Raw genomic sequence first — 21,363 nt, 5'->3', positions numbered from 1 at the left:
GTTCAAAGTCCACCATGGTTTTCGTCCAGTGGAGGAAAAGATACAGAACATTTACTTAAAAATTAAACTTTGCTGCCAATATTTTTCTTCGAATCGATTCAACAAAAAGATAAGTACCATGTTATTCCTAATTTTGGGCCTGACTTTTTGATATACTCTCCTGGGCAATCTTGCGATAGCATGAAAAAGGTTCAATTTTTTGTTTGATTTTTTCAAATTTTGATTGAAATGAAGTTTTCATTAAAAGAATTGTCTACAAATAAATTTTTTGCTTTCTATCGGATTCAGGTTTTTCATCTTCACAAATTACAAAGCACAAATTAAAATCTGGTCAGTCTTACATAAATACAGACAAATACAGGACAAATTATTATTGATATTTTAGAGCAGGCAAACGATGCTTGAGAAACAATAATTGCTCCAAATTTTATGGACGTGAAATGTATTTGAGGCTACCGTATGCTTCTTTGGCTTCCAAAAAGAGACAATAAACTCGTAATAAACGCTTGTTGCTGGAAAATGACAAATAATAAACTGACGCTTTTGTTGGTAAATGCGGACTAACTTGCTGCTAACTTTCTTTGTGAACTAGGTTATGGCGAAAATTAAATAAAAACTGAATTACCCGTTACCCGTGCGGGTAGTTCTCGCTACCCGCAGATAACGGGTACCCGCAAGAATCGTGCGGGTATGCGGGTAACGGGTACCCGACCCGTTACCCGCGGGAACCCTAGTTACCAATAGCAACCACTGCAACCAGCTAGTTAAAGTTCAATTATGATAAGCATTTTAAGCAGCGTAAATGGTTGCAGATACCACCATCAAAAGTTTCTCATTTTTCAACCGATTTTTCTCGAACGTACCTCAAATGATGCGTGATCAGCGCCCAGACAATAAAATCAATAGCGGGCATGATCATTGTATGGCAAAAAAATTGAATTTCCGGTTCATTTTAATGTTTCGAAGGTCCTAAAATTCTTGTAATATTAGACTTTCGTAAGGAGAAAGATGAAAAGACACTAGATTTCGTGATTGTCTGATTTTTTTGTTTCAACAATTTTTCAATAAATGCAACCGTTCGAGCTGTGGCGGAAGTTTTAGGACCCTGTCTTGAAAGCATACTTTGGCTTCGCCGTAACCATGAGCTTTTCTGTCGTGAGGGTAGCCCTTGGTTACTTTCCTCACCTCAGAAAAAAATAAGTCATAATGTTTGTGTAAATAACACCCTAAAATGGGTATTTAGTAAACAATGTAAATATTTTTGAATTTTTTTAGTACATAATCAGGGTGCATAAACATTTTGTCGTCCGGGGTTTCTTCTAAAGGGGTGATACCAAGATGAATTTTTTATTAAAAATTAAAAGTTGAGGAATTGAATGCAATTTTGCTATGCATTTTGGTGGTTGTCATGGCAAAATTGCATTCAATTCCCCCGACTTTTAATTTGTATTTAAACCCCGGACGACAAAATGTTTATTCACCCTGATATATAATAAATTGTAAAAAAACATCAAATGATTAAGATTTATTTTTGATTGGGTGCTTCGACGATTTTTTGGAAGGGGTTCAGATTAGCACTTCCATGCAATGTTTTTTTTTGCGTAAGTCGCCTACCCAGAGGAGACAAACAGATTACTTCCACCTACCGCCTACACTTTTATAGATAATTTGTATTAAATCATTACCGACCGAAGTACTCTACCGACACTAATAACGAGAATTATCGTTGAGTAATGTTATGGTAAGGAAAAATTTACCACTAAGGAACAATTACTACCAATTTGGCAGGAAGTTATTAGAGATATTGAAAAAATTTGCACACTTTGAAAGAACTACATAATTAGCAAATACTTAAAAAAAATTATATAATTTCAAAAATTTGTATAATTAAAAAAAAATTCAGCCGGTGCAATAGTGGTGACATCGTGCCAAGAATCGGTAGTCGATGACGCATCGTACCAATCACGAGTCGTTGGTGCACGAGTTGTAGTAGGATTTGGACGGGTAGTTGTCGGGTGGTGCCAATAATCCTCAGTTGTTGACTCGAACCAATCACGAGTCGTTGGTCCGCGGGTTGTAGTGGGATTTGGACGGGTAGTTGTCGGGTGGTGCCAATAATCGTCAGTTGTTGGCTCATACCAATCACGAGTCGTTGGTGCACGAGTTGTAGTAGGATTTGGACGGGTAGTTGTCGGGTGGTGCCAATAATCGTCAGTTGTTGACTCGTACCAATCACGCGTCGTTGGTCCACGAGTTGTAGTAGGATTTGGACGGGTAGTGGTGGAATCTTGCCAATAATCGCGAGTCGTTGACTCGTCAGTCGTGGAAGGAGTGTCCCAGTAATAAGTAGTCCTGGATGTTGTGGGATATCTGGTTGTGGTAAATGTTACAGGGTATCCAGTAGTTGTACCGTCATCAAAGCAGTCTCCCCCGGCGTACAAGAAAATTACTTCGTCCAGTATGAAATGACCCATTGGCATTATTACTCCATCGATCACGATCTAAAAGTTTTAGACACGAATTTTTATTTGCAGGAAATGATTGACTATGTATATGAGGGACGAGGTGACAAATATGTAAAAACAAATATGTAAAAACAAATATGTAACCGACGTTTGTGTAACGACATTTATGTAACGACATTTATGTAAATGATATTTATGCTACTCGACAAATATGTAACCCGACACATATGTAAGCGACCGATATGCAAACGACAAATATGTAACACATAGGATTTCGCGAATTTTTAAAAGGACAAATTCAAACAGTGACAAAAAACAAATTAAAAATTAAAATTGAATTTAAAAATTAATGAAAAAATAATAAAATATGAGTCAGGTTAAATGTACTTGATCAAAACCGGTTAACCAGTTGACTGGGAGGGGACATATAGGTGGGTATTTGGTAGGACTGTGGTAGCATGTGCCAAATTTTCGAAATAGCTGAAAATTTGGTAATTAATTACTCATTACTCAGAAAGAACAAGGATAAGATTAATTTTGAAAATTATTTTTTGATTATTAAAGGTAAGACATTTAGTTAAAATTCGGTTTTATGGTTCAAATCGAGATGTAAACTGGTAATATGAAATCAAGTTAAAAACTTGTCAACCGGTGAAGGGAGGGGGGAATTTATTGTTGAACAAATAGCTCGAGATTGATTGACACACCCTAGATCGGGGACCGCAAAACGGTCGGACAAGTAGTTTGTATTCTTGCTGGGATTGATATTTATGTTGGGATTTTTATTTTTCCTGAGATTTTCAGCTTGAATATACTGTTTCGAAAATATGATTGACCAATCCAAAATATATAGACGAAATCCTATTTGTACGATATTTGTCGTTTGCATATTGGTCAATTACATATTCGTCGGGTTACAGATTTGTCGGGCAGCACAAATGTCATCTATATAAATGTCCTTACATAATTGTCGTTACATAAATGTCATTTACATATTTGTCGTATCACCATATGAGGTAATTATCTATGTATTTCCCAAGGTTATAACAAGTAATAAATTGTTAAACATTTATTTGTCCTATTTACATAAGCTTTGTCATGAGTAGATAAGGTTTATGTGAATATGATATGAATATGCATATCAGTGGCTGCGGAAGCCGTGGGGACATTAACATTGTAGGATAAAGGGTTGAGGGATTTATTTAACGGGTTTTTAACAGAGTTTCCCTCTGTCCCCACACTTCCGGGGCCACTGATACATATTACTATAAATTTATGCAAGTAGATAGTTACACATATGTACATACACACGTGTTCATACCTGTTCGCTTCTATCAATGTCTACATAGGCGACAAAATTGACCCATCCTTCGTTAAAGTCGGGCAAGTTGGCATAGCTACTCCTTCCGTGGGTGGCCCCCTTGTCCACAACGGGCCACACTGTAACTGAGGCGAGTGAACTAAAGTACTGAATGTTAATCTGAACCTGGGTCCCTTTGCAAATCCATTTTGGCAAATCGAATGACGTCCTAAAGTCGATATTACTGTCGGTTGGTTGGTACGATTTAATAAACCAGATTTGTGATCCGGCGAGATCGTGAAGGCCAATTTCTTCCGGAGATGTAGCGGATTGGAACGGAGCTCGGGATGTGTTGATGATGATGATGATGCAAGTGTGGCATCGAAAGCTTGTAATAAATTGCTTTACATACCAACAACCATGTCTTCCGAGAATTCTACTCTTAGTTAATAAAATTTAATTAATTTCTACTTGATTAGAACTTTATTGCGTATCATAGCAACACATACACATTGAAGAAGGGGGCAGTAAAATCATGTTTCTAAAAATCGGCCAAAAAATGACAACTGCTTTTTATGATGAAAATATTACTTTAAAATAACATTTAATATTTTGATAAAGTAGAAACGCGAAATTTCAAAATAGCTGATGAAGGTTTAAATGCGCAAATGTATGTCTATTTTACAATACCAAATTTATGGTTTTTGAAACCACTAGGAAACATTTATGACCTTATTACAAAAGACTACCTGATTCGCCGAAGAATTCATTTGAACAGATTATTAGTAATAAAAGCTGTTGTAATCGGTGTAGAATTATAATCAATAAATGCAATATCAGGCTCATACTAAATATATACATAATAGTATACATATATACTATTTATGTGCTATACACGTTTGCAAGCGTGTATGGCACACAACACTAGCTTGTAGTGTAAAGTTTACACTGTAAACACCACAAGCGCTTGTGGTGTTTACTGAACAAAATTGTAATAATGAGTAGCAAATTCGTAAATCATAGTTGACATTTAAATTATTTGACAAATTTTGAAAATCATGCTTATAAAAGGAGACAGGAAAGGATCTGACGTCTTTCATGTTTTTTGATTCTACATGTAATGCTCAGTTATCACAAGCGTCCGAAGAAAGACGCAGTGCATCACACGACAAGAGATATACATAGCTTCCCATCTAACAAAGCTACATTTCTCATCGTGTGGCAGTGCATGTGTTGATATGGATTTCTGAGTTGTGAATAACCATAAATTTAACTCCAATTGCGTAATTAACGTCGAGAATAAACAGAATGTCCAAGGTCACGCCGGTCACGGTAACTCGCTTTAAACAAAACATATTGTAATGTCTAAAATTTTGCATGCATGGTCTTGCGGTCAACATAATCAGCAGATCCGGTCTAATGAACTATTGCCATTTCTAGCCGACCAAATTCATTCATAAATTTGCACAATTTTAAATTGTTGGCATCATTGTTTATTTATGTTTCAAAAATTGTTTATATATTCGCTCTTCCTAGCTCAAGCAACGGTAGCATCAGTAATCCATCCATCAGTATTCAATGGAGTAGTATCGGTTTCCAGAGTTTGAGTTGTCCCGTCAGTGTTGCATTTTTCTCCGGTGTACAGAAAAATTATTTCATCAAGTAGGAAATGACCCATTGGCATTATCACGCCATCCAACATGACCTAAATATTTGCATTCACATACATTTAGATTATATAACTAAGGACTTCTAATTCCAGGCAATTCGTAGCAGCTAATATTGAATCACGATAACATTAATTCCACAGTGCAAATTGAACGCTACAATCATAAGTACATAAGTACTTAATTTGTAAACTATTAGTAGATTTCGAATTACTTCACCAAAATTAAAGAGTCTCGGGATAAACAACGTTCGTGCGGAATCATAAATTTGATCACTAAACGGCGTGAAACATTTATTGCAATCATATCAACGGAGCCACGTATGCATGTACCTGTTCACTCCTTTCGATATCGATATCAGCCACAAAATTGACCCATCCTCCGTTAAAGTCGACCAAGTTGGCGTAGCTGCTTCCACCGTGGGTGGCGTTTTTGTCCACTATTGGCCATACTGTGACTGACGCGAGAGAACTAAAGTACCGAATGTTAATCTGGACCTGGGTCCCTTTACAAATCCATCTTGGCAAATCGAACGACGAGCTAAAATCGATATTATTGTCGGTGTGTAGATACGATTTGAGGTACAAGATTTGCCATCCGGCAAGTTGGGAGAGACCAATTTCTTCCGGAGATGTAGCGGATTGAAACGGAGCTCTGGATGTGTTGAAATAATGCCAGAAAGTGAGCCCATCGGGTATCACGATTTGATCACAGGTACCTCGCAATGCCACACAAGTCATGAGAATGGTAATTATTAAAAATTTAGCCTCCATTTTTTTAAACAAGTTTTTTGCTGGATAAGTCTATAAGAGAATTGAAATTCAGACTGAACAACACATTTGTTTTGACCCAGTTTAAATACTTGTCACTTTGCTGTTGCATTAACGATGATCCCCAAAATCCATTTAGATGACTTTTACGCGAAGGTGGTACACAGTTAAGAAAGCTCAAATTAGTTTTTGTTTTGAGCGTCCAATTTTATGTTTGTATCATGGAAAAAAATTATGACCTAATTATATTTATCAGCCTGCGAAATTTACCGAATGATTCATATGTATGGAGAGTTAAAATTTAATACCAACTAATAAAATCAATTGTAATCTCCACAAGCATGTCAATAGAATTGTTTTTCAGGCTGTTTTTCCGGTATGATGAAAAATATGAGAATGTTTAATGGAAAAGTATTATCTGAACGACCTACTTTATTGTTCTTAATGTTATGGAATTCAATATGCGAGTCATTTCACACATTTAAATTGTAATTGGCGTTTAAAATTAAACATTTGTATGAGTAAAAATTGTTAAAATGTCAAAATTTGTAAACTGGGACCGGTATCCTTTCCTCGCCATTTCAACATCATTGGTGATAATAATGTATACATACAACACAGTACAGATTTTGGGTTTGGATTTTGATTACAAATAAGTACATCCCCTGATATAAATCCACAATTTGCAATAATATTATTTACGAAAATAGTTCATGAGTTGTATCAATTTAGTTAATTGCATATTTGATATCCTTCGAGTTAGAATAGCATACACTCGAATAATTATGCGTCATTAAATACATGGGTACATACATGTACATATGTGCATATAGTTAAATCGTAAATGTTGAATTCACACAAATTATATAAATGTAACAGACTTGATCCGGTTGTACATACATATTTAAATGTCGGAAACTTATGACAAATAAAAATATACATACATTTGCTGCTTTAGTCATACATAGATACATTATTATGTGTATGTATGTGTGACGTATGCATTTATATATGCACGTGGTAACAATTTATCTAAATATGTATTACTGAATCATTTATAGCTTAGAGATAGGGATAAAGATTTTGTGCACAAATCTGCAATCTACGATGATAAGTCATTGTTCATTTGGACGTTGCAAATTTCACGTACATATGCACATATGTATGTATTTATTACCCAATTGACGGGATCAAGGTATTTATAATAAAATTTAGCCTATTTATTTCAGTGTACCAATATTATTAATGAAACGAAAGTCATTTCAAAGAATAAGCAAATTTATGAAATACATGAGATCAGCTTTTATGTAGTTACATAACTGTAGTTGTATATCTCTTTTAGCGGTCACAGCACTCTGCGCGTATATTATTCATTGCTGTATCGTCACCTACATTAGTAAAAAACACTATTACAAAATATTCGTTAATGCATATTATAAAAATATTTAATCAAAAACACATACCAGGATCCCCTTGATATCTTTCCACTTGCGTTTGAAGAGCACAAATTGCTTGATTACTGAAGCATTTCCGATCAGAAGTCCACCTGCCATAAGTGAGTCCATCGCCCTCCTTCATCTCTTCTGGGATGCCGAGGTGGGGTGGATATGTGCAAAAAATTCGTGCATTGTTGGTACTGGTGTCGTCGCCTGCCCCCTGGGGTGGTTCTACTCTCAATTGAAATCCGCTTACAAAACCGTCTGGGGGCAGTGGACGGCCGTCCGATCGACATGAAAACACCGACCCCCAGTTGCCCCACTCCGCAACGGTTGAAGTAATGTAAATTGTGGAACCATTGTTAGGATCACCACAATAGAGGCGGATTCCATTTGTGGCTGTGTCGTCCCCAAAGAGTCCTTGGTAGGGTTCGGTCCGGACTTGTAGAGCTTGGGCGTATGTTCCGAAAGGGCAACGGGACCAGGCTAAGGGCCAAGTGAAAAAGTGCGAATTAGTGATACAGTTTTTGTCGGATTAAGAAATTATCGACCGAATTTTTTAAGTACTTACGTCCCCATTCGCCATAATTGGTTTCAGGAGGAGATTCAATAATGATGTTGCCCTCGGTGATGAGAATTGTAGAAAAGAGTGCGATAGTCAAAATTGACCACATTTTGAAAACTTGGATAATTATGAAATGCTTGGAGATTTTACTGTTATTGGCTTGAATGTTTGTGATGGTTTAGTAATGATCGGTAGAGGTTCGAAGCTGGTTATATACTTGTGATGGGAGTTATCGGAATACGTCATATTTGTAATTGAGACTCTCAATTGAGGATGTTTATGAGAGATTGGGGTGATGGATGACTCATTTTTTATAGTGTGGAAATCAACAAGGTTTCAATTGTGTTGATCCTCCTGTTGATTGTTCATTACTCAGGTTAGTTAACTAAGGATGAATGCTTTATTTGGACCATGAAGTTAAACACATACCACATTACTACTAACGTCCAACTGATTACGGATGAATAAGTACATTGGACTGGACACGTTGTCTGATCGAGTCCAGCCCATTGACGTGATCATCGGCATGTTTTTACAAAGTGATAAAGCAGAAGAATTAAGTTCGCGTACAAACAAATATAGGTGAAAGGATGTCTCCACTTGAGGTTGATTATTTATTGGGGTAGACGTGCTTCATATTGGTGATGCTTGTTTCCAATTAATAATCTTTACTGGGATACACACCAGGTAAAATATCCCGTGAGTTATGGGAGATTGTTTAAAAACAAGTATCAGTAATGGATTTTATAGTGGCGAAGTCACAAACATTTATGTTCCACCACATTTTCCTTCTAATTAGGATTAAAAAAAAAATTTTAATTGGGTGACATTCATTTATTGCTTTCTGCTCCTGCTTTTATATAACTTAAGTTAAAATGTAAATAAGTTATACGAAGTATGCAAATCAGTATCAGATTTGGCGTCTTAATTATGCATAATTATTTTCAATTCCCATTATCTTCTACTACTCTGCATATACTCTAAGCAAAATCCCCAATTGTCAATGTCAGATTCAAGCCCGGCAATGGTGGCTGGTTTCGGATCACACTCACAGCGCCCCGGTGCGGCGGTGGCATTCCAGAAACATTGATCATATTGGGACATTACACAAAGAGGTACGGTACCAACTGGAGGCACTGTGAAGTCAGGCACACACGCAGTTTCTGGCATTCTCATGATATCTTCAGTACAAGGCAGCGGGTCTTTCTCAACATCGTTGAAGTTTACATTGAGCAGGAACGGGGTGAAGGAAGCTGAATCAATATGGACACTGAATTATGCGAAAATTCTGTTTAATAAATTCATGATAGTTTACTTTTGATCCCATTCCCTGGAATATCGCTAGGTTTGCACATTTGATTAGCTCCGTTAACTTGAACCCAGTCCCGATCGGGACGACAGATCCAATCAGGCGACGTGGGTCCGTTTGGATTGCTGGCTATTTTGAAGGGAGGGTCCTTCGTCTCAGCGTTGGCTGCTGAACAGGGTCGCCACTGAGATTGTAATTTGCATAATGAGTAATGTAATACCATGGAAATAGGTTGTGTGCTAAATGCATATTTAAAACGTGGGAAATTTGAAAACTGAGATAATTGTGAAAATTTAAACAACCCGTCGTGAAATCGATGGGTTACAGGTTTCACTGTTTAAACTGGCGTCACTTAAAAATAATTGTCGAATTTTGGTAAATATGTATGATTTAAATGTGTCCATTTACCGTAATTGATTGCGAGTTTGATCCTCCCACACAGACCGTGTATTGTTGAGAGCTTTGCTGACGGACTGGGTAGCCAAAACTTTTCACGACGCCACGAGTCGAGTTGAAATATTGCAGACACGAGTTGTCTGGTGCTAAGGAGGAAAATATGTATATGGTGAAAACTGCTAATTTGAGAATAATAATTCATTGTATGGTAATTACGCCTTGAGGGTGAAACACAGCCATATTGTGACGCTACAATTTGGTACGACCCTCCGCCCATGGTCGTAAAAGAGGGGAGAATCTCGATCGACCCGGCCTTATTGAAGTTGAGGTACACTGAAAAATAATTGATGCTAAATATCTACATAAATATGTCAAATTGGAATTGGGGATGGAAATCTTACTGTGTTGACCTCTGAGATCCCCACACGTCACAAACCCATCAGGAACTGTGGTTGAGCCACGAATCGTAATGCTGTCCCTGCTGCACATCCCATTCTCGTCGGCATGTTGAGAATTAAACGCGACAAAATCAAGTTTAACACCGCAGTATTTGCTGCTTTTCTAAAATGCAAAAATATAATTTATAAAAACTGAAATTAATTTAATTTAGGCATTCAAGATTATATTTTAATTTGCAAGGCAATTTAGCACGTGCTGTGTAAACATGGGAACACAATTCAGACTTCCATTATTTTCCGGTAATAAGTTTTTCGAAACATCTCAATTTCGGAGGTTATAGATAGAATCTATTAATATGCTCAACTTTTGAGATTCGTAAGCTACGCGAAGATTGTCGTGAGTACACCCATTATTTTTTTTTAAATTATTTACATCGATGAAAAAAGTACTGGCTACCAACTAACCCTTCGTATTTCATAAATACAGTCGGTGTCCAGAGGTTGATGCGTGTTAAGCGTAACAACTTCATCATAGATTGTGAAATCGTGATGTGTAGCATTGCAGCTTGCTTTAACTGTAAAGAAATAGAATATCTATTTACATACATTTTTCATAATTAAGGCTTACCCTCAAGCTCGGAGGAGTGAATCGGGTTTGGAGCAATATCCCAGTTTCAACCTTCTCTCTCGCTTTGCGTAATGCCTTGTAGTGCCTATCTCGAAACTTCGCATCGACCTTGTGGGGGGGAGGAGTCGACCTCAGGGTTCATAATAGTGGAATATGTTGCACTCGTCTTTCTGCGTCTGATGGTATTTTTTTCAAATTTTTTGGACTCGCGCGAAGGGCTGCAAATGGTTTACCATCAAGTAATGTAATCTTATGTAGACTGGTAAACCATTTGCAGCCCTTCGCGCGAGTCCAAAAAATTTGAAAAAATACCATCAGACGCAGAAAGACGAGTGCAACATATTCCACTATTATGAACCCTGAGGTCGACTCCTCCCCCCCACAGGGTCGATGCGAAGTTTCGAGATAGGCACTACAAGGCATTACGCAAAGCGAGAGAGAAGGTTGAAACTGGGATATTGCTCCAAACCCGATTCACTCCTCCGAGCTTGAGGGTAAGCCTTAAGCATATATATGATTTTTTATTTTGAAATTTAGCCAACTCACACTTGCAACAATCTCCAAATCCTTTCGCACAATCCCCGTCCTTTTCGCCCTTCCTGAATTCGCACTGTCCTCTCGGAAGGCACACCCCGTTTCGAACCATGTTGCCATTCGAGGGGTTTGGATTCAAATTACTTCCACAAGGTTCTGGTGGAATAACTATCTTGATAAAGGGGAAGTAGCCGTTCATGCCTTGAAATAAAAACAGCTCAGATTAGTATTTTTTATTAGTATTGCATAAATTATATCTTGACAAATATTGGAAAAGTTGCTCACGTTTCGGATTTCGCGAGGAACTTTTTCCTGAACTATCACTTGCACCATGACCAATTAATCCGGCTAGACAAATTCCCATGCAAAGAATTCTGCTCGTAGAAAAAGAACTAACCCTCATTCTGTCCAAAGTTTGTGTGTGATCTGTTTCAAAAGAGGGTACGAAATGAAGAAATATTTAGTCTAAAGGGCGTATTTTATGCAGAAAATCTGTGCCAGTTCCACAGGTCAACGAGAATAAAAGGTCGGCAGACGGGGACAAATAGACTTGCTTTGATAAATTAACTGTACAGGAAACACATGCAAATTGAAACAATTAATTAGCACGTGAATTTATGACTACGTAGAGGTGAAGGCTTTTCCACGTATGCATGTTTCAATATTTGTTCAGTGATGTGAATACGGTACCTCTCAGCTTGATTGGGATGTTTGTATGGGAGATTGATTTCTCAAAAAATTGAAAAGTGTCACATTATTAAATGAATGTCATTTAGCTTAAACGGTGTTAATTTCTTTAAAAAAGTATTAAGCAAATACTTACCTATGTGACGCTGCTTTAGAGATTTGGCGACAAATTTGTTTAACCTGATGACCCTGAAAGAAAGAGGATACATTTTTTGTGCATATTATTTCCTCATTGTTTCCGTTGTGAATCAAAACTTGATCAAAGCAAACACATCAGGAATTGATGTACATAATTGTGCAAAGTAGGATAAGTCTGAGGCGATATTTATTGATTTTTCGGTAAGGTAAAGATAAGTAAAATTAATTAAAATTACTAAATTAACCTACACGATCTTTCGTTTTATTAAATATTGTTACGCTTATCGAAATATCAGTAACTTTGTGGACATGATTGAAGTTGTTGTGTTATTTTTAATTAGTTGTGGCGTTGTTGTTCTGATCATCGTTGCAGGTCTTTGTAAATTTAGGATTCACGGCATTGTTGTCATCTACACAAAATCAAACATGATGTTTTTTGCAATTTTCGAAATAAATTGTTACTTTTTTAGTACCAAGTGATGTTATGGTTGTTTGTTGTTCGATAAATTTGGCAGCTTTCACTTTTCCTTGGTGGCGATATAACCAGGCTAAATTCTGGAGGACTTTTGTTACTTGAGGTGCATGGTAAAGCAGCTCTTCTGTAAAATGGAAATCTTGGGTTGTCTCATTTTCTTCAATTTGGTCTGCAATTTGCCATACGGATTGGTGATCATCTAAAAAATATATATCATAGAGGTACTCAAATTTAGTTACATATGCCATTATTATTATTACATATGCCATATTTCATTCCCCGTCTGCGCGCCAACCGAGGAGGATTTGCTCTTGCACGAGCTCTCCTAAATTTATTTATATTATATTAATTTTAACTAAATTTAATTGGTAATAACATTAATTTTAATTGGCAATGTGCGAAAATCGTTCTTTATCAAGCTGGTCAACTATTCCAGTCAAAATTTGTTTATTAATTCTTTATTTTAATGTGTTTTTTTTACAATCTGAATTACCACGCGGCCTCTGTCCCTCACTCCTCGGTTGGTTGGGGAATCAAAAATTGGTTTGTATTTCAAAATTTAGTTGGTTTTTTGTGCATTTTTCCAACACAATTTATAATTTAAGTAAGTTATTAATTAAAATTTGTCAATTGGTTAAATATTGGATTATCTTATATGTATCTAAATTTTACAAACATTACTAGTCTTGGTATGCAACCAACATAGTCGCGCCAGTAGGTAGCGAGTTAGTTTTGTTTTGTTCATCTAGTTAAATTTATAATTTGACGTTGTTGACGGTAGTAGTAATGGCTTAAATAGGATGTAAGCTCACGAAAATAGGCTAGTGTGCTATGCTAAATTCATTTTTGTGCATTCCCTAGTACTAGTAAATGAGGATAATAAAGGCTATTATTATTATTATTATTATTATGCATTCAGCATAATACGTATATGTATATATGTAGGTATGCATATAACATTTCGCTGTAATAATCTAGAAAATTCACGCAAAGCTTTGTGAATTTTGTGACTGGATCAAGCTTGATCAAGATATTTTCATAAATTTCGTTACATCTTAAAAATTTTTGAAACGTTTTTTTTTAAATTTTGTGAAGCTCGTATGTATTCAATAATTGCGATAATTAACTCTTATATTTCCAGCCCAGGCCCAGTGCAGTACCGAGATAATTTTTTTAAATTAAACAGTTTAAAAAGTTGGCTTGAAACAGTGTATGAATATGTTTTACATACCCTCAATGTGACCAAACCCTCTTTCACTCTCACGTGTTAATATTTCTTTATACAAAATCTCTGCCTCTTTAAATTTCTCCTGGGCGACATAACAGGACGCCAAGTTGTTCTTGGTTTTTGCAATTCTCACATTAAACGGTTTTAGTTTGGAAGAGTACATTTTCAATGCTCTGTTGTAGTGCATTTCTGCTTCGTCATATTTGTCCTATTACAGGTACATAAATATTAATTAAGCAACGTTTTATAAATGAAATAAAAATACATACTTTTCCTCACCAAGAGTAAATCCATATTGGCCAAACGATTTAGCTGGTCAGCAATTTTTAGGTCATTTTTGTCTAAAATTACCTCCAGAATGTCTAACGCTGTTTTGCAGGAGGATTTAGCATCGATATAATTTCCACATGCTGCATACATTTTGTACAAATCGTTTAATGTTGCAGCCACCTTGCGTAAGTTGTAAGTGTTGATGAGTTAATTAAAGTTTGGTGAAAAAATTGGTTAAACATGAATTTACTTTGTGTGTGTACCGAGAGATTATATTTTCCTTGTGTGTGCTCCTTGATGGCGAAGACATCTTTTAAAAGGTTGACTGCTTCTTGGGGGTGATTCTGTTCTCTAAAGTATTTCGTATGCATTTTACTCATCCCATTTTTTTAAGATTTGTGAAATTGTGGAGAAAGTTGTACCTATAAACTGACGCGAGTACTGTCAAAACCGTGGCTTGGTCTTCATTAGGGCCATATTTGGTGGATGTTAGTGTTTCCATATTCATTTTCCGCATCGGAACTATAGCCTCGTACCAGGTCTTTTCCACGAATTGGACAATGACGTGATGCAAACATGGTGCCAAACTCTCTCGAAGGATTGGTTCTGGAGTCGTCAGGGTCAATTTAGAGGTCAAAGATTGTAACAGAACTTTATCTTCGTCTTTTTCAGACTTGTCGGCATCCATGGTTTCGAACAAGGCAAGCTCCAACTCATAAATACTTTGATATCTGTTCAACTTTGAGTATCTTGTCGCCCGATGAATCACTCTCGGTACGTCGTTTAGCACGGGATGTTCCCGAATTGAAAGAATTATTCCTTTTTTGACGTCTAAAAATTTTGCCTTTCTTTCCAACGGGGTAATATTTTCTAATATTTCACAGATTATGAGACCCAACGAGTAAACATCGCTTTGAGTGGATGGTACATAATTTATTATTATTTCAGGAGCCGTGTATTCGTTCATGATTCTGTCACTTTTGGACCCATAAGACTCGAACACGTTATCGCCAAGTTTTACCGGTAACTGGAAATCACCGCGTATGTCGGATCTCGTAAATAAAATGTTTTCCGGGGTGAGATTACCGTGAACGATTTTCTTAGAGTGGAGGAATTTTAGACCGGATATGATATCTCGAACGATTTGTGCTTGCAGTTTCGCAGTGTCAAAGGTTACTTCACTTTTGGTGATGGAATTGTTGAGCCAATATCGTAATGAAGGACCACAGAGTTCCGTCCGGATGCACATTGTTTCTAATTCTGTTTGACTTCCGTATTTTTTGAGCAACTTTTTAACATTTTTGCCCCCAGCGTAGCTGAAAATCCCCTCCAACTCGGCCGTATTCCAGGTATGGCTGAATATTTCGTACACTTTGACAACGTTGGAGTGAGACTTGCCCCACATCAGAGGACATTGTACGACTTGGGGGTCACTTTGTTCGGGCGAAGGTGGGAGAATAATTTTTAAGGCAAAGAATCCTTCATTGTTGTAAATTTTGAAGGTTGAACTGTGACTCGTGTTACCAGTGGAGCCCAAAAATTCCCAGGGTGTGCCAGGATTTGACATTTTGTATGTACGATTTTCTAATGAATAGTCAAGAGAGTATAAGCGAAATGTGGGTAGCATGCAGCTGGCTTTTCATTTACAGAGAACAAGCATGTTTATCTGTATCCTTATCACAAATATTTAGCTTATCGCATTTCATTGAGATTAATATAGGGCAATAGGAAAATTCATAGATACATATTTATATAGATACGCAAACGTATGCATATATGGAGGGTAGAAGTGTGGCTTAAATATGAAATTTTATAATGTATGCATTTATGTAGATTGTAACGATAAGAGAGGGAAGTATTAATAGAAATTTATGTGTACAGGTTGCCATGGTAACGCATGTTATTGATGTACGATCTAAAGAATACAGATTATGTACATGTATGCTTAAATAAAAAGACTTTATTACCAATTAAGACATACATAAACGAGTTATTGTGTCTACGTATTTTATGTCAAGTTAGCGTTAAAGTTAAAGCAATGACGAACTTGAGGTTGTCGTAAGACTCGTAAATATCAGTATGTATGTGAAACTATTTCAATTATTTTTAGCAGAAATTGCTACATACGCACAAAAGAGAAGACATCCCAGGAGATTCTACATATTATTTCGAAAGCGTATTTATTTACCACGCAAATTTGTCATTCCTATGTTGCTCAACAACTCTCCATTGTTGCTGAGGTTTTATAACGTGCACACCACGGAGCTGATCGACGACATGACCCCTAAGAAACTCTTCATCATTTCGAAAATAAAATGTCGTCGGATCTTCGGTATCCTCAACTTTGAAGAAGATTTTTTTTAATTGTGTCCACAACCTTTTGCTTGCTCTGGTCATTTTATGCCCACAATTTCTTCCTGATCGTGACTGACAATAAAGTCGGAGAGTGAAAAAGTAAATTATTTCCAGTATGCTGATAGCACTGAATCCCATGCAGAGACCAAGAAGACCACCAGTGCTTGCTAAATAAATGCATATGCGTGTAAATCGAGCTACTCTGATTATTAAACAATTCATCTGCTATAGTTGCATATGTACTTACAAAGTAGATCGATAAATCCATACAGCTCTTTCCTTTGCTTCGGGTATGTCGTGTCGGTTAAATAGTGGACGTGAAGAATTGACACGTTCTGATTTACCCTGCACGATACAATTTAACATGTTTCATCGAAATTTAAAATTTTGGTATTTTTTAAATCAACCATGAAGCATTGGTTCGATTTGGATACTCCCAGAGAGGAATGTCAGTCCTCATCGGCATGAAACTTGTGGTCATTTTGAACTCAATGTCATTGCATGTAGGCCGGCACATTTTGCACCGATCTTGCAACCCCTCTTTTAAAAGTTTCCCTGAAATTTAGTATTAAATTTGACTGAGTTTTTTTAATGATTTCATAAACATTTATCGCTAGGATCATTTACTTACGAATAATTTTCTCCGAACAGTTGTATTTTTTTACTCCGCATATTTCTTGAATTTCGCTTCCTAAAATAAGTATTAACGTAATTTTACAGCGTAAATTGGTCATTTACCAAGTAGAAACGATCTTACTCGGCATGTAATAGCGAATGCAGTCGCATTCCTTAAACGTTAAGTTGGCAATACATTCGTTTTCACAGTTGGATAGAGTATAGTATTTGAAGTATTTTAGGGAGAATTCTTGTCCAAAGTAACAATTGCGTTTATCCTGTAAAAAATAGGATTTAAATATCTCAATTAATATTTTTTGGGATTTATAATTTCGCAGGGAAGATTCGGAAATTACTCAACGGGAAGTTGAGAATTAGCATCTTAAATTAGAAAGTTAGTTAAGCAGTGATCAAACTATATATGCAAATTAGTGTCATAACCATGCAAAAATTTGTGAGATTTATCATTTTTCATGCAAAAAGTAAATACGTACAGTCAATGGAAAAAGTATTGGCAACCCCCACGCCAACTAAATAAAATTGGCGATATCATTGGAATGCATTATACAATTAGCATGAAAATTTGTACGTATTTAACAAATATAATGTAGTTTTCGATTATAGTCATGTTTTATTGATTAAAATTAGATGGACACAGGTTTTAAATAATTTGTTGGAAAATTTGCAAAATTAACCCGCAAAAAGTATTGGCACCCTCTAACTTAAAAAATTATAAATCAAAGAAACGCCAATTTTATTGCGACAAACTGCTTCTAGTAATACATATCACCTTCCCTCGACGCAGTACGAGCAGAAATACGCATTGGAATTGATTCGAAAGGTCTTTTAATAACACTTTTTGACATGGCTGCCTAATTTTTTTTCGAAATTTCGGCCAGCTCTTTTTTCGACGAGTGGTTTTCCACCAGTCTCTCCTTTCTGTACCCGGACAGTAAGATTCACATCGGGAGACTGTGCAACCAACGAAAGAAGCTTAAACTCTTAGGTCTCCAAAAACTTGCATCGTTAATTGGGGTAGCTGTTTTGGGTCACAGCATTTTTGGAATATTAAATTCCTGCCCATGTCAGGTTTTTGCCAAATAATTTCAAATTATCGTTTGGAATAATTATTTAGACCTTATTGGTCATGAATTCATCGATAATGACCAGGTAACTACGCCACGACCTAGTCATTTAACCCCAAACCATAATCGATCCTCCTTCGTGATTGACTCCCAGACGGCAGCATTCATTTTTGAGAGCCTAATTTTGCATCCTCCAAACTCTAACCATCCAACCCGCACCCAATAAGTTAAATTTACTTATGTGAGACCTCTAGACCCTTCTTCATCCATTGGAAGTCCATTTAGGGTGATATTTAGCTGATTTAAATATCTTGAGTTGGTTCGTTTTGGGGGCCTTCTCTTCTATCGGGCTACTGGACCCTGAAACCCCATTGTATGATTTTTGATTGATCACAATATTGTATTTAATATTGACTCCATAATTGGTTCTCAAATTCTAATTGGTTTTGGGTGTTGAAATCTTCCGATTTCAAGTAATTTGTTGCTTGATTCATCAGCTACTTTTGGGCGTAGGTGACTTTTTTTCTTTCCCATCATGGAAAAGTAGAAACTAAAATTGTCATTTTATATTTTTTGGCTACATTTCCAACAGTAAATATGGAAAACTATGTTTTCTCTTTGATTTTTCGATATCAAAGTTTTTTGCGAACAAGAATTGATTATTTCTCGCCGCGTCAAATAGAGCTCGTTTGGTGTCGCCATTTTGGTTCCAGACAACACAATTGCGTACTAAAAATGTAGCTAACGTCATATTTTGTCACCTAATTAACTTACCGTAATGAGTCGCGGTAGGTGGTTACGAAAATTGTTTCGCGTAATTAATTGTGCCACATGTTGCCAATACTTTTTGTGGGTTAATTTTGCAAATTTTCCAACAAATTATTCAAAAACCGTGTTCATCTAATTTTAATCAATAAAACATGACTATAATCGAAAACTACATTATATTTGTTAAATACGTACAAATTTTCATGCTAATTGTATAATGAATTCCAATGTTATAGCCAATTTTATTTAGTTGGCGTGGGGGTTGTCAATACTTTTTCCATTGACTGTATGTATGAACTTACTATAAACTGCAACAGAATTAGTATGCACTGTGAGGTCTAAATATTTTAATTGTGCAATAATGACTTGCCAATCATGAAATTATTCATCCATTTTGAGACGTGTGTAGTATGAATGCTATTAACATGATACGTGTCTAAATTTAGGAGAATTTTCGAATTTTCCCTAAATTAAATTATTTCTCAAGCCATTCCATCCTTACCAATGGAAAGCCTTGAATTTCACTTCCAGCCGTGACAATGTCGGGTTCGATTTTGAGATATGTTTCAGTATTCGGTTTAATGGGGACTCCTTTATCGGCCACGTTCGGAAAATCGAAGGGAAGATGAGCCAATGCCTAAGAATACCAACTCTATTATCTAATTACCAGCAATTACAGGGTAAAATATTTATTAAATAAATAAGTCTCGCCATGAATCCAACGGAATCAGTATTCGTGCAGAAATAGCTTTCCTCGTCCGGATTCAGTAGAACTGAGAGTCCAGTTGATTTCCCAGGTCGACGTTGCCTACGCGGAAATCTCGGTAGCGTTCCAAACTTTTGCATATATTCGTTTTCAAATGTCCCATCCTCGTCGAGGATAATGTTGTCTGTATCCAAACTAAGGGATTCCCATTCCTCAATTCTGGCTTGGTTGTCTCGTGAATCATTTCTTTAAAATAGTGTGAAGTACATCAAAACAGCAAACAGCTTACGTAATCTATTTGGCTAAAAAATTACCTCAAATTCATCAACAAAGACATCGGAACCATATTAAAAACGCAGCAGTAGCCGAAATCCGTCTCAATTTCTTCAAATAAATGGCTACATTTCCTAACTTCACCTCCCCACATGCAGAGAAGAATCATCTCGTCACATTTTTGGGCCACCTGCCAAAAGTGGATTGGTCATTTATAATTAATTTGCATACAAATATAAATTTGTGTAGTATTTGTATTTGAATATTTTTGTATAAAAATTGTAAATTTTTATAATTTGTTTGTATTTGTCATTACATCTCTCAATAAATAATTAAAAGTAGCAGAATTCGTCCCAAAGGGGAGATTTCGACTGGCTTTGAATTCGATGACTTGTCGAATGAGATCCCTCCGCACAGCACCTCGATTGAGGGAAAGGTTGAAAGAATCCTTGAATGTTGAGGAAGATTGACAAATGTGGTTCAATCTGTAGAGATCACTGTTGATCTGCGCATCCGTCGGATTTGCAATCAGTCGACTGTAACGGAATACAATTAGTTGGACTGATAGTTTTCTAGAATCTCGAATTCACAGTTGATTATTAAATCATAATCATTCAGATGCGAAAATGCATGATATTTACATGTTAATGACTTAAATATTACTAACTTTTCATACTCCTCGGCCTTCGATTTCTGCACATTGTTCGTGTTGCAGATAGTGATTGCAGGAAATGGCAAGAGATTAATTCTAGTATCCTTTGGTTGGAACACCGTGATGACTGGGGTGAGGCGATACTTCTCCCAGATTTGGAGGATCAAAATTACCGCAACCGACATAGAAGTGATAATTGCGATTAACCAAAAGACTCTGGAAATTTTAAAATTGTTTAATAAAAGTTTCAGAAATAGATTTCTATGAATTCGTCACCTTTCCACAAAATGACGCTTCGGTTGTCCCATGAACCGGAAGCCGTGTAAGCTGCTATCTATGCAGTACTGCGAGGTCGGTTCCCACCAGTCCATATCTTTCAGAAGTACCCCATCCGTTACTTTAAGGTCAAACTGAGGCTGCATTTTCATTTTTACTTAATTTTAATGTAAATATATAATACCAAATTCAAGACATATTCAAATTGTGAGGCTCACGCACCATGTCCAAGTTCTAGACTAAGGTCCCGTTATAAATTCAATTAGGATAAAGGTTCGAAACTCAATCATAACTCGAAACCGCAAAAGAATAAATCAGCCATGACGACTTTTTATTTCATGTATAGCAAGAGTGGTGGACATAGTAT

At 36.4% G+C, this 21,363-nt stretch overlaps 5 protein-coding genes across 7 annotated transcripts; all 5 read right to left on the bottom strand.

Annotated features, from left to right (window-relative positions):
• Positions 1 to 5,235: 5,235 nt before the first annotated feature.
• LOC110842159 lies at positions 5,236 to 6,353 on the bottom strand. The gene is made up of 2 exons (XM_022087871.2): positions 5,765 to 6,353; positions 5,236 to 5,470 (listed from the first exon to the last, which is right to left on the bottom strand). Exons 1-2 carry the CDS (start codon positions 6,203 to 6,205, stop codon positions 5,303 to 5,305), a joined length of 609 nt encoding a protein of 202 aa, XP_021943563.1. The 5' UTR covers positions 6,206 to 6,353; the 3' UTR covers positions 5,236 to 5,302.
• Positions 6,354 to 7,342: 989 nt separating this feature from the next.
• Positions 7,343 to 8,405, bottom strand: LOC110854447 (vitelline membrane outer layer protein 1). The gene is made up of 3 exons (XM_022102887.2): positions 8,210 to 8,405; positions 7,666 to 8,124; positions 7,343 to 7,590 (listed from the first exon to the last, which is right to left on the bottom strand). Exons 1-3 carry the CDS (start codon positions 8,310 to 8,312, stop codon positions 7,541 to 7,543), a joined length of 612 nt encoding a protein of 203 aa, XP_021958579.1. The 5' UTR covers positions 8,313 to 8,405; the 3' UTR covers positions 7,343 to 7,540.
• Positions 8,406 to 9,016: 611 nt separating this feature from the next.
• LOC110863278 lies at positions 9,017 to 11,923 on the bottom strand. The gene is made up of 8 exons (XM_022112542.2): positions 11,754 to 11,923; positions 11,481 to 11,669; positions 10,772 to 10,881; positions 10,310 to 10,469; positions 10,125 to 10,241; positions 9,921 to 10,054; positions 9,519 to 9,696; positions 9,017 to 9,456 (listed from the first exon to the last, which is right to left on the bottom strand). The coding sequence occupies exons 1-8, from the start codon at positions 11,869 to 11,871 to the stop codon at positions 9,158 to 9,160; spliced, it is 1,305 nt and encodes a 434-aa protein (XP_021968234.1). The 5' UTR covers positions 11,872 to 11,923; the 3' UTR covers positions 9,017 to 9,157.
• A 343-nt stretch (positions 11,924 to 12,266) lies between these two features.
• On the bottom strand, positions 12,267 to 16,175 carry LOC110863663. Of its 3 annotated transcripts, XR_004835488.1 has the most exons (7): positions 14,689 to 16,172; positions 14,530 to 14,617; positions 14,276 to 14,446; positions 14,000 to 14,204; positions 12,767 to 12,967; positions 12,543 to 12,703; positions 12,267 to 12,344 (listed from the first exon to the last, which is right to left on the bottom strand). XR_004835488.1 is itself a non-coding variant. In XM_022113022.2 (6 exons), exons 1-6 carry the CDS (start codon positions 15,891 to 15,893, stop codon positions 12,627 to 12,629), a joined length of 1,947 nt encoding a protein of 648 aa, XP_021968714.2. In that variant the 5' UTR covers positions 15,894 to 16,172; the 3' UTR covers positions 12,452 to 12,626. The 3 variants fall into 3 exon arrangements, 2 of the variants coding, with proteins under 2 accessions (XP_021968714.2, XP_035710539.1); XM_022113022.2 differs by lacking the exon at positions 12,267 to 12,344 and having other exon boundaries at positions 12,452 to 12,703; XM_035854646.1 differs by lacking the exons at positions 12,267 to 12,344; positions 14,000 to 14,204 and having other exon boundaries at positions 12,452 to 12,703; positions 14,266 to 14,446; positions 14,689 to 16,175.
• An 843-nt stretch (positions 16,176 to 17,018) lies between these two features.
• LOC110860243 (pickpocket protein 28) lies at positions 17,019 to 21,148 on the bottom strand. Its single transcript, XM_022109327.1, has 9 exons — positions 20,997 to 21,148; positions 20,736 to 20,936; positions 20,385 to 20,604; positions 20,110 to 20,258; positions 19,801 to 20,041; positions 19,592 to 19,726; positions 17,379 to 17,514; positions 17,253 to 17,312; positions 17,019 to 17,176 (listed from the first exon to the last, which is right to left on the bottom strand). Exons 1-9 carry the CDS (start codon positions 21,146 to 21,148, stop codon positions 17,019 to 17,021), a joined length of 1,452 nt encoding a protein of 483 aa, XP_021965019.1.
• Between the last annotated feature and the right edge of the window lie 215 nt (positions 21,149 to 21,363).

The sequence above is a fragment of the Folsomia candida genome, unplaced genomic scaffold (assembly GCF_002217175.1).
Source record: "Folsomia candida strain VU population unplaced genomic scaffold, ASM221717v1 Fcan01_Sc001, whole genome shotgun sequence".
Lineage (NCBI taxonomy): Eukaryota > Metazoa > Arthropoda > Collembola > Entomobryomorpha > Isotomidae > Folsomia > Folsomia candida.
This window is presented reverse-complemented; position numbering and strand designations above follow the sequence as displayed.

Coding starts and splice junctions, on each gene's coding strand:
- LOC110860243 (XM_022109327.1), bottom strand. CDS start 21,148: ATGAAAATGCAGCCTCAGTTTGACCTTAAAGTAACGGATGGGGTACTT. Junction 20,605..20,735: donor AAGGCCGAGGAGTATGAAAA/GTTAGTAATATT, acceptor ATTCCGTTACAG/TCGACTGATTGCAAATCCGA. Junction 19,727..19,800: donor CTGATTCCGTTGGATTCATG/GCGAGACTTATT, acceptor TGGTATTCTTAG/GCATTGGCTCATCTTCCCTT.
- LOC110863278 (XM_022112542.2), bottom strand. CDS start 11,871: ATGAGGGTTAGTTCTTTTTCTACGAGCAGAATTCTTTGCATGGGAATT. Junction 10,470..10,771: donor GTATTTATGAAATACGAAGG/GTTAGTTGGTAG, acceptor TTTGCATTTTAG/AAAAGCAGCAAATACTGCGG. Junction 9,697..9,920: donor CAAACTCGCAATCAATTACG/GTAAATGGACAC, acceptor TTACAATCTCAG/TGGCGACCCTGTTCAGCAGC.
- LOC110854447 (XM_022102887.2), bottom strand. CDS start 8,312: ATGTGGTCAATTTTGACTATCGCACTCTTTTCTACAATTCTCATCACC. Junction 8,125..8,209: donor CAATTATGGCGAATGGGGAC/GTAAGTACTTAA, acceptor CTTGGCCCTTAG/CCTGGTCCCGTTGCCCTTTC. Junction 7,591..7,665: donor AAGATATCAAGGGGATCCTG/GTATGTGTTTTT, acceptor TTACTAATGTAG/GTGACGATACAGCAATGAAT.
- LOC110842159 (XM_022087871.2), bottom strand. CDS start 6,205: ATGGAGGCTAAATTTTTAATAATTACCATTCTCATGACTTGTGTGGCA. Junction 5,471..5,764: donor ATATCGAAAGGAGTGAACAG/GTACATGCATAC, acceptor GCAAATATTTAG/GTCATGTTGGATGGCGTGAT.
- LOC110863663 (XM_022113022.2), bottom strand. CDS start 15,893: ATGCTACCCACATTTCGCTTATACTCTCTTGACTATTCATTAGAAAAT. Junction 14,618..14,688: donor GTACTCGCGTCAGTTTATAG/GTACAACTTTCT, acceptor GAAATACTTTAG/AGAACAGAATCACCCCCAAG. Junction 14,205..14,275: donor CCAATATGGATTTACTCTTG/GTGAGGAAAAGT, acceptor TACCTGTAATAG/GACAAATATGACGAAGCAGA.